This window comes from Pantherophis guttatus, chromosome 1 (genome assembly GCF_059756535.1).
Source record: "Pantherophis guttatus breed Tessera chromosome 1, ASM5975653v1, whole genome shotgun sequence".
In the NCBI taxonomy this organism is placed as follows: Eukaryota; Metazoa; Chordata; class Lepidosauria; order Squamata; family Colubridae; genus Pantherophis; species Pantherophis guttatus.
This window is the reverse complement of record NC_142063.1, coordinates 269876215-269894636: the sequence shown is the minus strand read 5'-3', so window position 1 is coordinate 269894636 and position 18422 is coordinate 269876215. Positions and strand designations below refer to the sequence as shown.

General features: G+C 38.8%; 1 protein-coding gene across 3 annotated transcripts in view; it reads left to right on the top strand.

The window, feature by feature from the left end:
- The window catches only part of PRKN (parkin RBR E3 ubiquitin protein ligase), a 722481-nt gene that overhangs the window by 695464 nt on the left and 8595 nt on the right, over window positions 1-18422 (top strand). For all 3 annotated transcript variants that reach the window (XM_034428505.3, XM_034428508.3, XM_034428509.3), the window contains one exon: window positions 11740-11826. In XM_034428505.3, coding sequence (XP_034284396.2) covers window positions 11740-11826 — 87 coding nt within the window. The remainder of the gene's footprint in view (window positions 1-11739; window positions 11827-18422) is intronic.

Below are 18422 nucleotides of genomic sequence, written 5' to 3'. Positions count from 1 at the left end.
AACAAAGAATGAAATTTGTCTTTGTGTGCTACTGTTTTTCCACATTTTTCCCCAGGAGGAGGATGCTATACTTACTGTTGTTAAATCATTCTGTTAAGTATGTGCTAATTGAAATAACATTGATGAGAGAGATTAGTCAACTTGGTCCTGTGTTACTGTGCTGGCTGAATGCCTCTGTGATTTTATTAAACCAGCAACAAAAAATGTATCTGCTGAAAGCCAGGGACTGATTCAATTGCTGATTTAGTTAAATCCTTAGGGGATTTTCAAATATTTTCCCACAAATATAAACAAATAAATCCAGTTGATTACTTTTGTTTTTCTGCAAGTTGTCTATTTGGTAGCAGTCAGCAAATACAAGTTCTTCACTTACACCAATGATTTTGTGATAGTGTAGAAAACTTAGCACCCATCCCTCCTAGAAGAACGAAATATTTTAAGGAATATTAAAAAGGCAGAATATTATATTTCCCCTAAAAGAGAAATAGAAATCTTTTGCTTTTTTTTTTTCCAACAATTTTTTATTTTAAAACAAAAATGAAACATAAAAAATATAATAAAAACATGAGAAATAGAAATCTTAAGGGAGACAGAAACTCAGAGCCACGGTTCCCTGCCCCTAAGCAGATACTAAGCTGAGGCCAGCTTTTAGAAATGCAGATTTGGAAATCCATTCAAGACAGGATATTTTGAAGACCCCTACAGCAGCCAATAGAATACATGGTCTTGCCACAGGAACAGGAAGCTCAAGTTCAAAGCCCAAGAGAGGGTATAAATACCTCTCATTCTCTACTCCATTTGGTCAGCTGCCCAGCACCTCCATATTTTATTTATTTTTATTTTATTTTATTTCGAATTTATATACCGCACCCTCTCCCGAGGGACTCAGGGCGGTGTACAGCCAGATAAAAACATACAATACAAACATTAAAAACAATTAAAAAGATATAAATTAATTTGGCCCCAATTTAAAATAACAAACCAATTAAAAATATTTTAAAAATATGTTAAGCCAGCCCGGCTTGCTGAAAAAAGAAAGTTTTAAGGGCACGGCGGAAGGCACCGAGGTCTTGTCCACCAATAAATCATCTTTCCAATCAGCCTCCATGTTTCCATTGTCTTTCTCCCCACTTGGAACTGAACCAGATGGATATATCTTCCAACAGTAGAAGACAAAACAGCAAAGACATTGCATTGCCTGTATTCTACAGCTGATATCTTGACTAAAACAAAATATAGCCATGGAACATAAAAGCCCACCCATTGTTTGCACTGGACAGGTAAGGAAACTGTGGGAGAGAAACAGTAGAAGCAGACTTGTAATGGCAGCAGGTAAAACTGGACGGAGGCAGTAAGTATCAAGAGGCTGGGGGAAAATGTTCTCAGAAGTTGTTAAACATGAATGGCTGTAAATCCTGCTTCAGGATTCTTAATTTAAATCAACTTGTCAGAATTGTGCTCTGTTAGGCTTGCTGGGGTGGGCATCTTTTTTCATTTTTGTGTTAGACAGTATTTTTAATAAACTTTTCTACTTGAATTAACCAAATAATAAAGTTATTTGTTCCAAGCTCAAAGCAAAATTAATTTACCATTTTGTACCCTGTCGATACATAAGCTTTTTATAAAAGTGGCTAGTATGTGTACTTTGGGGTTCTTTCTGCTCTCTAAGCTTGGTTGTTTCTTTGCAGATGTTGCATTGCCTGACCAGATAACATCATCAGTGTTAGGAGTGTGGGATTTGCTCCCTGTTTATATACAGTAGTTTGCCCTGCTAGTGTTTTGAGAGTGTGGTTTTCTTCTCAGTAATTCCAAATTATCTCATTGATTGGGATATTGTTTTCTGCTTGATTGTCCCTATTTATCTGGGTGTTGGAGAGGATTGTTTTATTCTTTTTCTGTATTTTTTTATTCTGTACTTTTTCATTTTTTAATTCTGTATCTTTTTGTTTTTTCTTCTGCATTCTGCATTCTTAGTTTTTTTTAATGGTGTGTAAATATGCTTTATCTCTATGTGTCTATTGATGTCTGAATGCCAAGCTTTCAGGAATTCCCTAGCATTTTTGGATTTAGCTTGGTGTAGGATGCTCACAATTTCCCAGTTGAAACTATCACTGAGTCCATTGTTGTGAGATTAAGATTTAGTTGGTGTTCATGGATGTACTCTAATTTGTCTACCTATTTTTCCTAGGCAGTGTCTGTTGCAATCCTTACACTGTAGATTGCAAATGGGTCCTATTTTTCTTCTTCTTGGACTTCCGAAAATGTTGGTTTACTTAAAATGTTTTAGAGAGCTTTATTTGATTTCTATGTTACAATGATACATGTGGTTGTAACAGTCTGCTGGTTGTTTCTGGGATATTTTTGATGTAAGGCAGTATTATCCTTTCCATGGCTTGAGTTCCATGGCTGTAGTGGGTTGAGTGACACTTTTTTATAAAGTTTCCTGCGTATCCATTTTGTTGGAAAACATTCCAACACTCAGATAAGCAGGGATTAATGCTAGATAAACAATCAAGGAGAAAATGATACCTTAAATAAGGAATGGCAGAAGAGAAAACCATCCCCACCAACACTGGTAGGGTAAGCCACTGTATATAAACAGGGAGCAAATCCCACACTCATCAGCACTAATGATGTTACCTAGTTGAATGATGAAACACCTGTAAGCAAATCACTAAGCTCAATGACCACTAAGGACTTCACAGTTCAACCCTGAGCTACATTCTGTATATTCTCTTCTCCTGGAATACGTGGTCTATTGTGAGTAATGATATTTCAAGAAGCCTGTATAGAAATGTACTTCTGTATTACATGAAGATTTGAATAGGGTATATCAGGATAAACAAAAATGGGAAGTACCCATGTTTCCCCCAAAATAAGACCCAGTCTTATTTTCTGTTGGACCCCAAAATAAGCACCAGGTCTTATTTTCAGGGGATTATTTACTTACTTACCTTTGGACCACCGCAGCCAGGCCTCCCATGCCCCAACAGCTGTTGCTCTGCTGCCTGACTTCTTCTGTGGCCGCTTGCGACTGCTCATGGCAGGAGGCTGCGTGGTGCATTGTGCTGTTGCATGCAAAAGCGGTGGAACTGGTACAATGCACCACATGGCATCCAGCCGCAAGCAGCCACAGAAGAAATCAGGCAGCAGCACAACAGGTGTGAGGGCCAGGGAGGCCTGACTGCAGCAGTCCTAAGTAAGAGGATGCGGGGTGCGTGAGGCAGCTCTATCCCCCACCCCACCCTAGCATGCGGCTTGCCCCACCTTGTACAACCAGATGGTGGGCAGGCCTTAACTAAGGCTTATTTTGGAGTTAGGCCTTATATTAGGCACAGGCATGAAAATTGGGCTAGGGCTTGCTTTCAGGGTAGGTCGTATTTTCAGGGAAACACGGTATGTCTGATTAAACAAGAAGATATAGGGTCAAGAATGAATGGATGCTGAATGAATTTGGGGTACAAAGATGTTCTTTCACCCATCTGTGTCTTATGTGCTTAACATATTCCTAAAAGTCCAATGAATAGAAATTTGCCAATGACAGCTTTTTCCTTCCCCCAGTTAGCTAAGGATTAGTCTGTCTTAAGCCCAAAAATTTTCTTGCTTCCTGCCCCCTGCAACCAGAATTTAGAACTGGTTTTCTCTCTAGCAAAAATGTTCCCATCCAGCTATCATGTCTAAAAAAATGGACCATGGGAGGGGAGAGATCCATGGCACTGTTTGTTAAATGATATAAGTAATGCAAATGGTAATTTAACCCCAAAGGACCAAGGGAGTTTTATGGGACTGAGACTTCTAATGAAAAAAAAAAGATGTACTGCTAACCCACCTATCTTCCCTTAATCTGACACTTGTTTCTTTTATAATTCATGCTGTGCTGTAACACAGAAATACTTAATGCCTTTTCTGCCAAGGAAAGCCTATTTATTCTGACAAACCTATCAACCCTCCAGGTTGTTCTTCCACCATGGAACTGATTTTACATCTCCTCCATTATCTAATAAAACGTGAAAACAGTTTTCTATTTTGCCCTTAAATCAGCCTTATTTCCATTGAAAGCAGCGCCATGAGATTATCATCCACAGAATTGCGGTATTTCGAAAAATAACTCCCAAATCAAACTAGCATATATATACATATACACCCGGGGTGAAATGTTCCTGGATTGGACCGGATCGCCTGATCCGGTAGCGATTTTTCCCTGTGGTTTGGCGATCCGGTAGCAATCGCCGCCCAGGTGTCATTACTTCCTGGTTTTAACCAGGAAGTAATGTTTTTTTACCTTTTGTGCATGCGCAGAAGGTTTTGCACATGCGCAGAAGGTGTGTGTATGCACGGCACGTGCACTTCCGAACCAGTAAGGAAGGTAAGTAGATTTCACTCCTGATATACACGGACCTAATACAGAAGCTTGCAAAGGAAAATTCTAGTTGCTCCTACCCTATTGTGAAGCTTTCTAAACAGTAGGCTTGTTCTCTAACTATGGGTCTTTACCAGAAACTTCAAGCTTTTCCTTTTGCGGCCTAACAAACCTGCTAAAAACAAAGAGTGTTGGTGAAGGACTTAATGGCCCATAGCCAGCAGCGAGGAGATGCATTTGGAAGACAGAAAGACTTGTAAATTAGACAGCTTCAGTGAAGGTTGGAAATACAAACAAGCAATGTTAGGCATTCCGGGGCTTCCTTAAACTTGATGATATCTCGGACTGGAGTTTAATTTTAAAATGTGTTGGCTGTTACATAAAAAGGCAGCATGTGAACAATTAACGAAAAAGAAACTTAGCTGTCAAAGACGTGACCTATAGTAGGAATACATGCATGCTCTTTCCTGATGTCAAGTATGTTCATAGTAGTTGGTTAGGACAGGGATCCCCAGCCCTGATTTGTGGACTGGCAGTGATCCACAGCATGCCAGAAACTGAGCCACACAAAAAAGTAAAGTCCCATCTGTGGGATGCAGGCAACACACGAAATCACACACCCTCTGGTCCACGGAAAAATCTCTCTCCACAGAATCGGTCCCTGGTGCCCAAAAGTTGGGGAGGGGGGGCAATGGGTTAGCTAGAATCATTATCATCTAGAAGGAATATTGTGTATTTGGTGATATGTGCTTGATTTTTCAGCCTTTTGCAACCAGAAATATTGATTGAATGGAATTCAAAGTTGCAATGATAACAAGAGTCTAGAAGCTTTTATAACTAACCAACATTCCTACAAACATAATCATCACACCAATCTCTTTTGAGCTAAACAATGTTATATACATAGTAACCTTAGGCGAGATAGGCAGCATATAAGTCAAATAAAAAAGAAGGAAGGAAGGAAGGAGGGAGGGAGGGAGGGAGGGAGGGAGGGAGGGAAGGAAGGAAGGAAGGAAGGAAGGAAGGAAGGAAGGAAGGAAGGAAGGAAGGAAGGAAGGAAGGAAGGAAGGAAGATAAGAAAATAAATTGTAACTAATTTCCCTTAGGCCAATACCATTCACTATACTTCTGCATATATATTTTTTTAATCCTTCTGGCAAATCATCCATCCGATCCATTTATCACTTCATCGGCATTTGTTACAGAAACATCCATCTCTCTTTTGTTAAGGTTCCTATAAACTCCAACTAACCATAAAATATAAATATAATATAAATATAAATTAAAATATAAAGCATAGCTCATAAAATCATCTGCTACAATGTCCTACCTGTCAATGACTATTTCAGCTTCAACCACAACAATACACGAGCACACAATAGATACAAACTTAAAGTGAACTGCTCCAAACTCGATTGCAGAAAATATGACTTCAGTAACAGAATTGTTAAAGCCTGGAATGCACTACCAGACTCTGTGGTCTCATCCCAAAACCCCCAAAACTTTAACCTAAAACTGTCTACTGTTGATCTCACCCCATTCCTAAGAGATCTGTAAGTGGCGTGCATAAGAGCACCAGCGTGCCTACTGTCCCTGTCCTAATGTTCCCTTTAATTGTATTCATTTTATGTTTTCAATTCATGCTTATACTTATATATATTATCTAATATGTACTCGACAAAATAAAATAAATAAAAAAATAAAATAAATAACCAAAACTTTTTTCATTTCCTCTTTCATTTCCACTTTTCTCCTTATGTATAAGTAGCCCTCAAGTCACAACCACAATTGAGCCCAAAATTTCTGTTGCTGAGGGAAACATGTATTAAATTAGTTTTGCCCATTTTACAACTTTTCTTTCCACAGTCGTTCAGTGAATCATTGCATTTGTTAAGTTAGTAACATGGTTGTTAAGTGAAACTGGCTTCCCCATTGATTTTGCTTGTCAGAAGGTCACAAAAAGATGATCACATGATCCTGGGAACTGCAACCGTCATAAATATAAGTTAGTTGCCAAGCGTCTGAATTTTGAGCATGTAACCATGGGGATGCTGCGATGGTCATGTGAAAAACAGTCCTAAGTCACTTTTTTCAGTGACGTAGCTTTGAACGGTCACTAAATGAACTGTTGTAAGTCGAGGATTACCTGTATTTATTTTGCAGTTTGACATTCATTCTTTCTATATAGGTAGTCCTTGACTAACAACCAATGACCAGTCAAAATTACAGTGGCACTGAAAAGAGTGACTTAAGACCTCTCCTCTCACTTACAACTGTTGCACCATTCCCACAGTCACATGATCAAAATTTGGGTGATGGACAAGCAGCACACCGTTATGAGGGTTGTGGCATCCCAAGATCATACAATCACCATGCAATCTTCTCAGCCAACTTCCAATAAGCAAAATCAATGGGGGAAGGCAGATTCACTTAAGAACCATGTGGTTCATTGAACAACTGCACTGATTCATTTAACAACCATGGCCAAAAAAAAGGTCATAAAAAAAAGGTCATAAAAAAGTATAGCTTAACAAATGCCTTGCCTAACAATGGAAATTTTAGTCCCAAGTGTGGTCATAAGTTGAGGACTACCCAGTGGTGGGATTCAGCCAGTTCGCACCATTTCGGGAGAACCGGTTGTTAACTTTCTGGGCAGTTTGGCAAACTGGTTTTTGGAAGAAATCATTAGGGCAGAGAACCGGTTGTTAAATTACTTGAATCCCACCACTGGACCACCTACCCTGTTTCCCCCAAAACAAGATATCCCCTGATAATAAGCCCAGTCGGGCATTTGAGTGCATGGCAATAAGGCCAAGCGCTTATTTCAGGGTTCAAAAAAATATAAGACAGGGTCTTATTTTCAGGGAAACACGGTATATGACCTAAGGACTTCTAAGGATTCTTTTCATAGTGGTCACTTGCCTTTGTAAGTGACTTATTTTATTTCAATCAATCAATCAATTTATATAGCTGCCCATCTCAGAAACATGACTCTGAACAGAGAATGATAACGTAATTTTGGTGATACTTAAAATATGCTGCATGGAATGATATCTGCTAATGGAACAATGTTCTCTTATATCACCCCATATCTGGAAAAATTGCATTATCACTGCAAGTTCAGTTGTGCAGTGGAGGAGTTGTGTAGAGGAGATTCAACATGGTGCAAAATAAAGGAAGTGCAATGACTTGAGCAGATATAAGTAGCATTATATAATACTGGAAATAGACCCATGTCATTTGTAGTAAATTATATATATTGTCTTTAGATCTGCTTACCAAAACTGAATGTCTTACCTCAGAGGTTGAGCCACAGCTATCATATTTGCAGAATAGAAAAGTTGCATAAACCTTAAATTTATTTATTACTGTTTCTCCTTCAGTATGTTTTCTTAATACTTGATTTTTAATTTGTTCAAATTTTGCATAAGGAAGTGACCTAATGGCCTTCTAGATAGCATAAATGTCAGTTTGCCTTGGGCTATGGAGTGACAAAAAAAAGAACATAATAAGCAAAGAACTAGGACACTGTGTACATATTAAAACCAATAGAAGAGAATATCTGTAGCTCAGAGATCCCAAAATATGAAACCTTTTCTTATGGATTAATCTGTACAGTTAAAGAAAGAAGAAAAAAGGCATCTTCTAAAATAAAAAGAAGGGTCAATGAAGACCAACATCACTGGCCATCCTATGGGAGTTGGTGAGTCAGGAGAAGTACGAAAGCAAAGGTGTGTAGTAAGGTTGTGGGACGGAAGTCTGAGTTTATTATTCTAAATCAAGGGGCAAAATGAATGATTGCTTCTCTCCTTAACTCATCAATTTTCAAAAATAAAATCTATAAAAGAAAAGCTCAACTTCTCAAGAGAAAGATTGTGGCCCATTAAAAAGAGTGTTGGTGGACCTGCCCTGGCTTAACAGCTATTAATTTAAATAAATGTTTTTGTTTCTTCAACATGTCACATCTACAGAGAGGGCTCTACTTATGAACAGGCTACATTCCAAAAAGATTTTGTTCACAATTCCGATAAGCAAAGAAAAATCCATGCACAATACAGTCCTTGCTTTACAGTCTGCAAGCAGATCTGAGGACAGTATGTGAGTGGAAGTCATGAGAAAGTGAGAAGGGGTTAGCAATAGCATTTAGCATTCAGCTTTATATACTGTCCCATAGCGTTTTACAGCACCCTCTGGGCTGTTTACAATATAGAAGCATTATTTGCATATTGCCCCCAACATAGGACAACAATGTGGTTCCTCATTTTACCGACCTCAGAAGGATGAAAGGCTGAGTCAACTTTGAGCCCCATCAGGATCGAACTCCAGGCTGTGGGCAGAGTTAGTCTGCAATACCCCACTTTAACCACTGCACTACCAGGACTCCTAATAATAATTAATAATAATAATAATAATAATAATAATAATAATAATAATAATAATAATAATTAACCAATAATAATAATAATAGTCCACAACACACCTGACATAACAATAGTTGAAAAGAAAAAAGTATGGTTCATTGACATTGCAATACCTGGTGATGCACGAATTGAAGATAAGCAGCAAGAAAAAATCACAAAGTACCGGGACTTACAAATTGAAGTTGAGCGACTGTGGAAAAAGAAATCATGTGTTGTCCCGATTGTAATTGGAGCCCTCGGAGCAATACCCAAAGGGCTACCCCGCTATTTAGAAATTCTAAATTTGCCGGACTTGAACATTTTGACTCTACAAAAAACCACCTTACTCGGAACAGCTTACATCCTCCGACGATACCTTAACAGTTCCTAGGTCCTTGGTTAGGACTCGAGCTGCTGAGCTATTAACCAGCCTCAAAGGCTGTGAATCTCACTAAAGATTAACCAATATAATAATAATAATAATAACAACAACAACAACAACAACAACAACAACTTTATTGTCATTGTACACGTATACACAGTATACCCGTACAACAAAATTCACTTAACACCCAAAGATCAGGTCCAACACACATAATAATCTCCAAACACACTCCCACCCACCACAATTCCCCACCCTTGAACACTCAAACATCCACAGAACAGACCAAGTAATGCTGTCAATAGCTCACTGATGGTGGCCCTTTAGTTTATTGTTGAGTGCAATTATATAAGTGACATGCCAGAAACTCACCCTTTCCTGTTTTCTCCTGACTTCCAGAATCTTCTGGATTGGAGTCATGGACAGGTTTGTTCATCTCAGTGAAAGTTTGCAACTCAAAAGTTCTTAACTAGAGTAATGTCCGTACTAGAAAATGTACCGCTCAAATCTTTCAAAAGGGAACAACATTGCAAAATGCATTGCACTCAGATAGTTGGGCCTCAACCTTTCAGCCACTCCAGGCAACGGATGTTGAAGAGTAGTCAGCGGGTTGTCCTGTTTTCACTTTGCATAAGCATCATTTTTTGCAGCACTGCAATGAATTGTGATTTCATACAGTACTTAAAGTGACAAGAGGAGCATGACAGAGTGCAAAATGGAACTGCAAAGATGTGACATGAGGCAGATAAACATTTTAGTGTCAAGTTGTGCTGATATGTCTATTCATTATATGCAAGAGCCAAGACTGTATCAAAACATCAGACGTATTTCATCAGCTCGGCTTGTCAGTGTAGCAAGGAGCTGAAAAATATATATCGGTATTCTCGTGGTGGGTCAAGATGGTGTACTTGAGATTGGCCAGAAGAATACTTTAATTGATATTTCACTTTATTTGTTTTTTATTTTCTCTAGACAACAAGGATAATAATTAGGAGATGACAGTGCAGGGATCATAGTTCCATGTCAAGGCAGATTTCTGTCTTATAAAGAAGTAGGCAATAGACATGAGGGTAATTTTTAAATAGTTCTGTTTATTCAAAACTAAATCATCTACAATTTTACTAAGTGGTTTTAAAATGAAAGCTGCTGACTGATAGAGGAAAAACTAAACTGGCTCTCCATCTTTGACAACACATTGCTGCTGTTCACAGACATTAGAAAATGGGACAGGTAACAAATGAATAATCATAATTGAATTAAAGATCACCAGGCTGAGCTCGAGGGAGGGGTCAAGTGCATCATCAGTCACGAGTCCCTTCGCATCCACAAGAAATCTAAATCCCGCCCATCTTGAATTCCTTTTACTCTTACCTGCTACTAGTTTGCTTTGGCCGTTAGTAGTTCAGATTCTTGTAGCTCAGTGCTTCCATTTAATCACCTTTAAATCCCTTCATGGCATGGGTCCAGGTTACGTGAGGGACCATCTCACCCTAAGATTGTATTCATCCTACTAATGCCAGCAAAAAAGGTATGCTCCAGGTCCCGTTAGCCCAATTATTCTGGCTGGCAAGGTCCAGGAGACCCTTCTCTGCTGTTCCTCCTGTCCTCTGGAACATCCTACCCCAATGTGAGGTTGGTCCCAACCTTATATTTTTGTAAGGGCCTAAAGATGTGGCTCTGACAGTTGGCTTGGGGTCCCAGTGGGGGAACAATGCAATGGAGATGATTGATAGAGCAATAACTGATCCCATCTCTCCCAACTCTACCCCTACTGACTCCATGTGTCCATAGGTTTTAATGTCAGATTTTATTTTTTATGTTTTAATTGTATATATAACTGTAAGCCACCAGAGTTACCCTATGATAAGATGGGCAGCCCATAAATGTAATAAACAATCAATCAAACAAATTGCCTGGATTTTCTGATTTCCTTAGTGCTTGACATGAATGAAAGATAGCAGTCTGGATATGTTTATCCTGAAGGAGTCAGTGATTACTTGCTTAGAGAATCATTACAGGAACCCTGAATTGCTAAAATCTCATCTATTTCTCATTTGTCCCTATTATTAGGAAAGTGCAACATTTATTGGCAGATGTTTTTGACCCATGGCTTTAGAAGAATCTTCATGTGAAATGCAGTCTGCCCTGTTCTCCAGTATTTCCAAAATTCTAAGATATCCTAGTTATGGAAATTTTGGGAGAACTTTTGTGTGCAGCTAAGGAATCCAAGACAAAGTTTGCCCCCTGCCCCAATTTTCTAATGACGTTAATCTCAGAAACTCGCCCTAGGAAACAGATGATAGTTCTGACTTTTCAAATACTTCTCTCCCCCCAAAAGTTTATAAGTTGTTTTATGTTATGAACCTCAGTGCTTCCATGTGTAAAAGGAATATATATATATTCTTTTTCGTTGGAGAAAAGTACATAAATCAGTTGTATTAATGAGCAGGCTATGTGATCAGATGGATGATAAATAAGAAATTATGAGAATTATGAGAATTTAATGGGATAAGAAGAGTGGTGGATCATCTGAAAATGCTATGGCTGTCGTACCTCCCCTTGATTCCTAATGTTTGTTTATGTTTTTCTTTTTTCAGTTTGTGTTCTGCCGTGAATGTAAAGAAGAATACCATGAAGGGGAATGCCATAGCTTATTCAAAAGTCCAGGAGCCACAGCTCAAATGGTACATATCTCCACATCCATAGCATCACAGAAAATTAACTGGGGGGGAGGGGAGTTTGATAATCAAGAACAGAGACAATCAGGACCTTGGTGGGAAACATCATGTGGACAGAAAGGGAGAAGATCCGGCAGTAAACAGCTGTTTCCCCTTCAGAAGTCCTAGTGTTAGTTATTGGCTCTTACCAGAGCCCTGGTGGTGCAGTGGTTAGAATACAGCACTCCAGGCTAATTCTGCTAACTGCCAGGAGTTTGATTCTGACCGGCTCAAGGTAGACTCAGCCTTCTAGCTACCTTCCAGCCTATCATCAATTTGGTAAAATGAGGACCCAGATTGTTGGGGGCAATATGATGACTCTGTAAACCACTTAGGACTGTAAAGTACTTTGAAGCAGTATATAAGACTTATGTGCTATTGCTATACATATCATAGGTGGAACTCAGAAGTAGTTATTTAGACTTTAATAAAGTCATGAAACTTACATGGGATTTCCAACTTATATACGGACAGATATCTGCTCAGAAAATGAGGCTTTTTTTATCTTTACCATGATGGTATTCAGATTTTTGGAGAAAATGACTGATGGGACTTCCATAAACCTTTCCTATGGAGACGCATGAAAGTTTATGCTTGATCTACTTTCTTCCACGTTCTTCCTCTTTATAGCCCAGTATTAATTCTTCATCCTACAGAACCAATGCAGAAATCAGCATAGTGAGCAGCAAGCACAAATGTAATCTGCATTATGAAGATTATAAAAACTTATGGGGAAAAAGTAATTTGATTTTTATTTTAAGGTATTTAAATTTGTACTTTCTGATAGAGTTGTGCAATGCTTCAGATTAGGTTCCAAAAACATACTTTGGAACATGCAGAGGCACAAATATAACACCGATTTGCTACTGTTTAAAGCTGCTATATCTATAATCTAAATCACTTTTTGGAACTGAATCCAAAGAGTTGCACAGTGTTATTTTGAAACAAATAAGCAAACTGGAAAGATTTTCTTTTCTTTCTTTTTTTCATTTCTTGAAATAATGCAATGCAGTCCTACAGTCAACACATGCAAACAAAAATGCACACATTTGCAAAACACTATGAGATAAATTATAAAAAAGGGGGGAATTAAAGAAGTTTTGTGGTGCAGAAAACATCTCTTTAACTGGCTTTTGGGTCTATTTAATACTAATATCTTATAGAGGGTAGTTTTTTTCCCAATTTGCTGTTGTTCATCAACGTTCAATTACCTCACTGCAAGGAATATTTTAATGTTTGGAGATTTTAAAAGGGATGCTTTTAGATATAAACAAGGATTGAACTGATCATTATCTCTAATAGTCACCATAATTCTGAGTTTTGTTCACTCCGTAAAGAGAAGTACCAAACTGAGCAAATTTGTTTTAATTTAGGTCAAGGTAACGTAAGGATTATTTTAAAAGACAACCAGCCAACCAATTTATATTTCAGACATAAGCAAAGAGAAGTTCCTAATGTGCACTTTTATGTTTCATACTGGGAAATTTTCTTTTATTTCTTGAAACAATCATGCTGAAATGAAGAAATAATTGAGTTGAGAACTCTACTCCTTATCAAGTTAATTCTTGGACTTCAGCACAGGACTGCACATAGGTTGCTAGATTCCTAGAGAATGCCAGGATCCAAACTAAACCATATTATTCATTAAGCAAATCAGTATCCAAGTGTCCTTGGATGCTGATCCTTTAAGCTATCATCAGTTCTGGGGGAAACAAATCAAGACCTGAGAGGCATATATGAGACATGGTTGATTATGAGCAGGGCCGGATTTTCCTATAGGCTAACTAGGCTTCAGCCTAGGGCCTCAAGATCAAGAGGGGCCTACACAGTGGTGGGATTCTGGGGGTTCTAGGGGGTTCGGCCGAGCCCTTTGTTAAATTGCTGGCTCGCCCGCCCCTTGCCTCCCACCCGCGCGGCGCCAGCCTACCGTAGCCAGGGGTGGGCAATTGTGGCTCTTTTACAACCTATGGACTTCAACTTCCAGAATTCCTGAGACAGCTTGGCTGTCTCAGGAATTCTGGGAGTTGAAGGCCACAGGTTGTAAAAGAGCCACAATTGCCCATCCCTTCCCTAGCCTGAGTTCCGCTGCCTGGGATCCATGTGGGTTGCCACGTGATTCCCCACCGGCTCCGGACGCAAGAGAGCAGGATGGAGAAAGCCGCTTCCATGCCTTCACTCACCCTCACTCTCTGCTCTGTTGGATCGTCGGCCGTTTGCTTACCCCGCCCACTCCCAATCTATTGCTGCCTCCGATGGCTAGAGGAAAAAAAAACTTTAAATTCTTGCCGCAGGGCTTCAAAGGGCCGCCCTAGAGCCAGTGCTGCAGCCGAACCCTTTGTTAAATTGCTGGCTTGCCCCGCCCCTCCGCACCACTATTTATTGCCAATAAATAGTGGTGGGCGAGGGGCGGGGGAGCCAGCAATTTAACAAAGGGTTCGGTGTTTTTTTTGTAATTAGCCCTTGCTTAGATCGGCTCCTGACCCCCAGCTGATTTGCTCTCAGCTGTTTTGCTCAGGGATCTGCTCCTTGCTTGCAAAGAGTGCTGATTTTCCCCCCCTAGCTATACTGAAAAACGAAAGAGAAAGTAAAGCAGGCTGTTGGCTTTGCACGTTGGAAAATTAGGCAGGCAGATTTCTTTTTCCTCACCAAAAAAGGTAGGTGCAAACAACAGGAAATTTAGGGAAAAAGAGGAGATTTTAAAACAAAAGAAAAAAAGCTCTATTTAACTAGGGAATTGTAATAATTGAGATACTATTAATTGTATATTGTGTTGAAAGCAGAAATGGTTAAGTTGTGCTTTGGAGGAATATATAGGGGAAATTATTTGGTTTATTATTATTGGTAAATATAATTAATTGATTTGTAAGAAATTGGATTGCATGGAAATAATTGGAATATTCATGTTTATATTGATTAATATACAAAAAAGGTAGTTATATAACTAATTGATTTATATTAAAATGTTGAATTCATATTAAACAACTGTAATATTACATAATTAACCAATGTGAGGATGGATATAAAAATAGATGACAATGGGAAGGGGTATAATATAGAATAGAAGGGAAAAATTGAATTTGATTAAAATTAGAGATGAGGATGAGGGTAATATTGGTTTTTTACAAAAATAGATGAGGAATAAATATGGCAAAAAGGAAATATAGAAATTGTAAATTTAATTGAAATGACTAAACACTGTTTAAATTTGTGAACCGGCCAAATACTCTGTTCAAAGAAAATACATTGTATGTTTGTATGTGTGTTTCTAATTATTGTTATTTATTCATATTTGTTCTCTTTTATTCTTTAAAGTTTAACAATTCATTCTTTATCTTAATATCTTTATATTTGTTTGGGGTTGGCTTTCTTCCCTTTCATCTTTTTTATTGTACAGCAATCTTTCTCCTCAAACCTACCACCTCTCTTTTCTTTCCTTCTTACTTTCTCTTCCTCCCCCTCTTCTTCTCCTCCCTACTTCCTCTTCCTTTCTCCTTCTCCTCCTCTCTTCCTTCCTCTCTCTCCTACTCTAATTTCCCTTCCCTTCCTTCATCCCTCTCTATTGCTGTATCCTTTTATGCATATGGACTACTCAGAGGGCTGAAAAGGTTATTTCTGACTGGTCCTCGCACTTTTGATCAGTCCTCGAACTTACAACTGTCCTCACATTTTACATTTTTGCCCTATCTTGTCACCATGGTGAAGAGAAGCAGTTGTGAAATGAGTGACATGGTTGTTAAGAAAGCTGCACAGGCATAAATGTGAGGATGGTCATAAGTGTGAGGACCGGTCAAAAGTGCAAGGCCCAGTCAGAAATGACTTTTTTCAGCCCTCTGAAAAAAGTCTATGCACATAGCCACGCCCACCCGGTCACATGACGAGCTACCCATGCCTACACAGTCACGTGACCAGCTAGCCACGCCCACCCAGTCACATGATTGCCAAGCCACACCTCCAACTAAGCCACGCCCACAGAACCTGTTGTTAAAAAATTGAATCCCACCACTGGTGAAAGGGCCTCATAAGTGGAATAGCCTAGGGCCTCTTTCAATCTAAATCCGGCCCTGATTATGAGAGATGGAAATATAGCCTTTTTATACTATCCATAGTTCATAAGTTCCTTTTGACAAAAGAGAATGAGAATTCATCTGGTAATTATAGTAAACAATCCTTTCTATTCACATTTGGACAAGCAGACAACGTGTTAATACTTTTAGTATTGTATTTCCAATGTTGCCTTGTCCTAGCTATGCTAATCACCCTAAGAAGAGAAAGGCAAGGGGGAAATTGGTTAAATGAGCTCTGCCATCTTCCAAACCAAATCATTCTGAAATTACTGTAGCCCTACCATACGTTCCCTATATGGTCTTTACCCTCAATCCTAACTTCAAAAGGCTACCAGCATGGAAGCATGATCTCTCCTTGGTGGAGCTTCACCAGTGCTAGACAAATGATGAGCTCAGCAGATGAGGCAAAGAGACCAGTGGTGAAATGTAAAATTTGTTATTACTGGTTCTGTGGGCGTGGCTTGGGGTGGGTGTGGCCAAATTAAAAAAAAAACTTTTTTAAAGCATTTTTTACAACCTATTCGGGCGAATAGGTTGTAAAAAAATGCTTTTAAAAGGTAAAAAAAAGGCTCTGATGATCACAGCACACAATCGTCAGAGCCTTTATCTTTTAACCTTTTAAAAGCAGGAAGTAACGACACCTGGGCAGGTGGGCGGAGCCTTGTGCCGCCATCGCTGCCGGTTCTCCGAACCACCTGTCACAATCACTCCCGGATCATGCGATCCGGTCCGAACCGGGAGTATTTCACCCTTGAAAGAGACCCATTGCAATGTGAGATAAGGGTACCCAGCAAGTAAATACACATGAGCATCTGTCCAGTCTGACTGCATTAAAAATATGGCTTGTCTTATACTACTTAGACCTGGTCATAGAAATGTCATGTTATACAATTAAATTATGCATATTTAAATCAATTTACTTCAATAGCAGGAAAAAAGATTATGAAATTGAACTTTGGTCTATACAATCCAAATTTCAGAAAGCTCTTCCAGTTGGGACCCCCAACAGTAAAATTCATGTTAAGGTTTTTAAAAAAGAGATAAATTTGATGGTACAATTGATCAACATCCTTTCCATCTTGTTATCTTTTTTGTCTTTTTTTTCTTGGTCGCTGACAAGCAGAGTTATCTTTTTATCATAAAAGTATACCATTGGATTTCTGTTGCCCTTTTATTAGCTATCAGTTCCTGGTGCCAAGGGGGCTTAATGGGGCCCAGAGAGATTTTTTTTTTAATTAAAAAGGTAATAGGGGAGCCAGTGCTTCCTTATTTATTGATTTGATTCAAGAGAGACTTGTTAAAAACTAATGCCAGGCAGCCATAAAGCCTCATGGGAGATGGAAAAGGTAGTCATCTCCCAGGCACACATTGGCAAACCCAACCTGACACTAAGCAGGCACCTAGGTATATCTCCCCCAGGGTGGTAGGATGGACCAATAACTAAGCTCCTCAGTACATTATGGCACTCCTGTTGCTTCTTCACAGGATGAGAAGAACTTTATGAGTAAGTCACAGAGAGAGAGAGAATCCTTCTGGGACCTAATTAACCATCTGTCTGAAACTAGAGAACCTGATAAAACAAACCCAGCATAGCATATGTGCCCAAACCTCCTGAAAGTCACAATTTGGGAGGTAAAGATAAAGAGGTGTATTGGGATAGTGTGGTTTTTCAAACAGTGGGTGATAGAAAAGGCAATTTGTATATTGATATTTCCCAATATATTGATAGGAAATAATCACATACATTTTTTTAGCTTTATCTGGATCATCATTTAAGTGAATCCCATTGAAATGCAACCAGAAGCTTCAGTCATGCTTTGTTCAATATTATAATTTAGATATAAATATGGATCCCTAGAGCACAACTCCATCTAAGTAAACCGCACAAACAGAATCCTATTTTTACAAGCACATTCCCCCAGCTGTCTTGAGGTAAAAAATAGTTTTAATATCAAACTTGTCTCTGCATGTACTTTTTTGAGGAAGCAGATCAAGGAGCTGTGGTTTTGTTGTAAAAACTAAGATTGGTTAAAAAAATTTTTTGCACAAGGTGATTAATCTGGTTAGTCACTAACACAGTTCAAACATCCTGCCTCAGAATTCTGGAAGTACAGGTAGTCCTCGACTTACAACCGTTCAAAATTCAACGGCACTGAAAATGTGTTTTATGACCATTTTTTCACACAACCATAGCAGGTCACATGATCAAAATTCAGATGCTTGGCAACAGATACATATTTATGACAGTTGCAGTGTCCTGAGTTCATGGGATGAGAGTTTGCGACCTTCTAACAAGCAAAGTCAATGGGGAATCCAGATTCACTTAACAACCATGTTACAAACTTAACAAATGCAGTTGTTAAGCAATTCACTTAACAACTGTGGCAAGAAAAGTTGTAAAATGGAACAAAACTCACTTAACAAATGTTTCACCTAGCAACATAAATTTTGGGCTCAATTGTGGCCGTAACTTGAGGACTACCTGTACAATTAAATTGG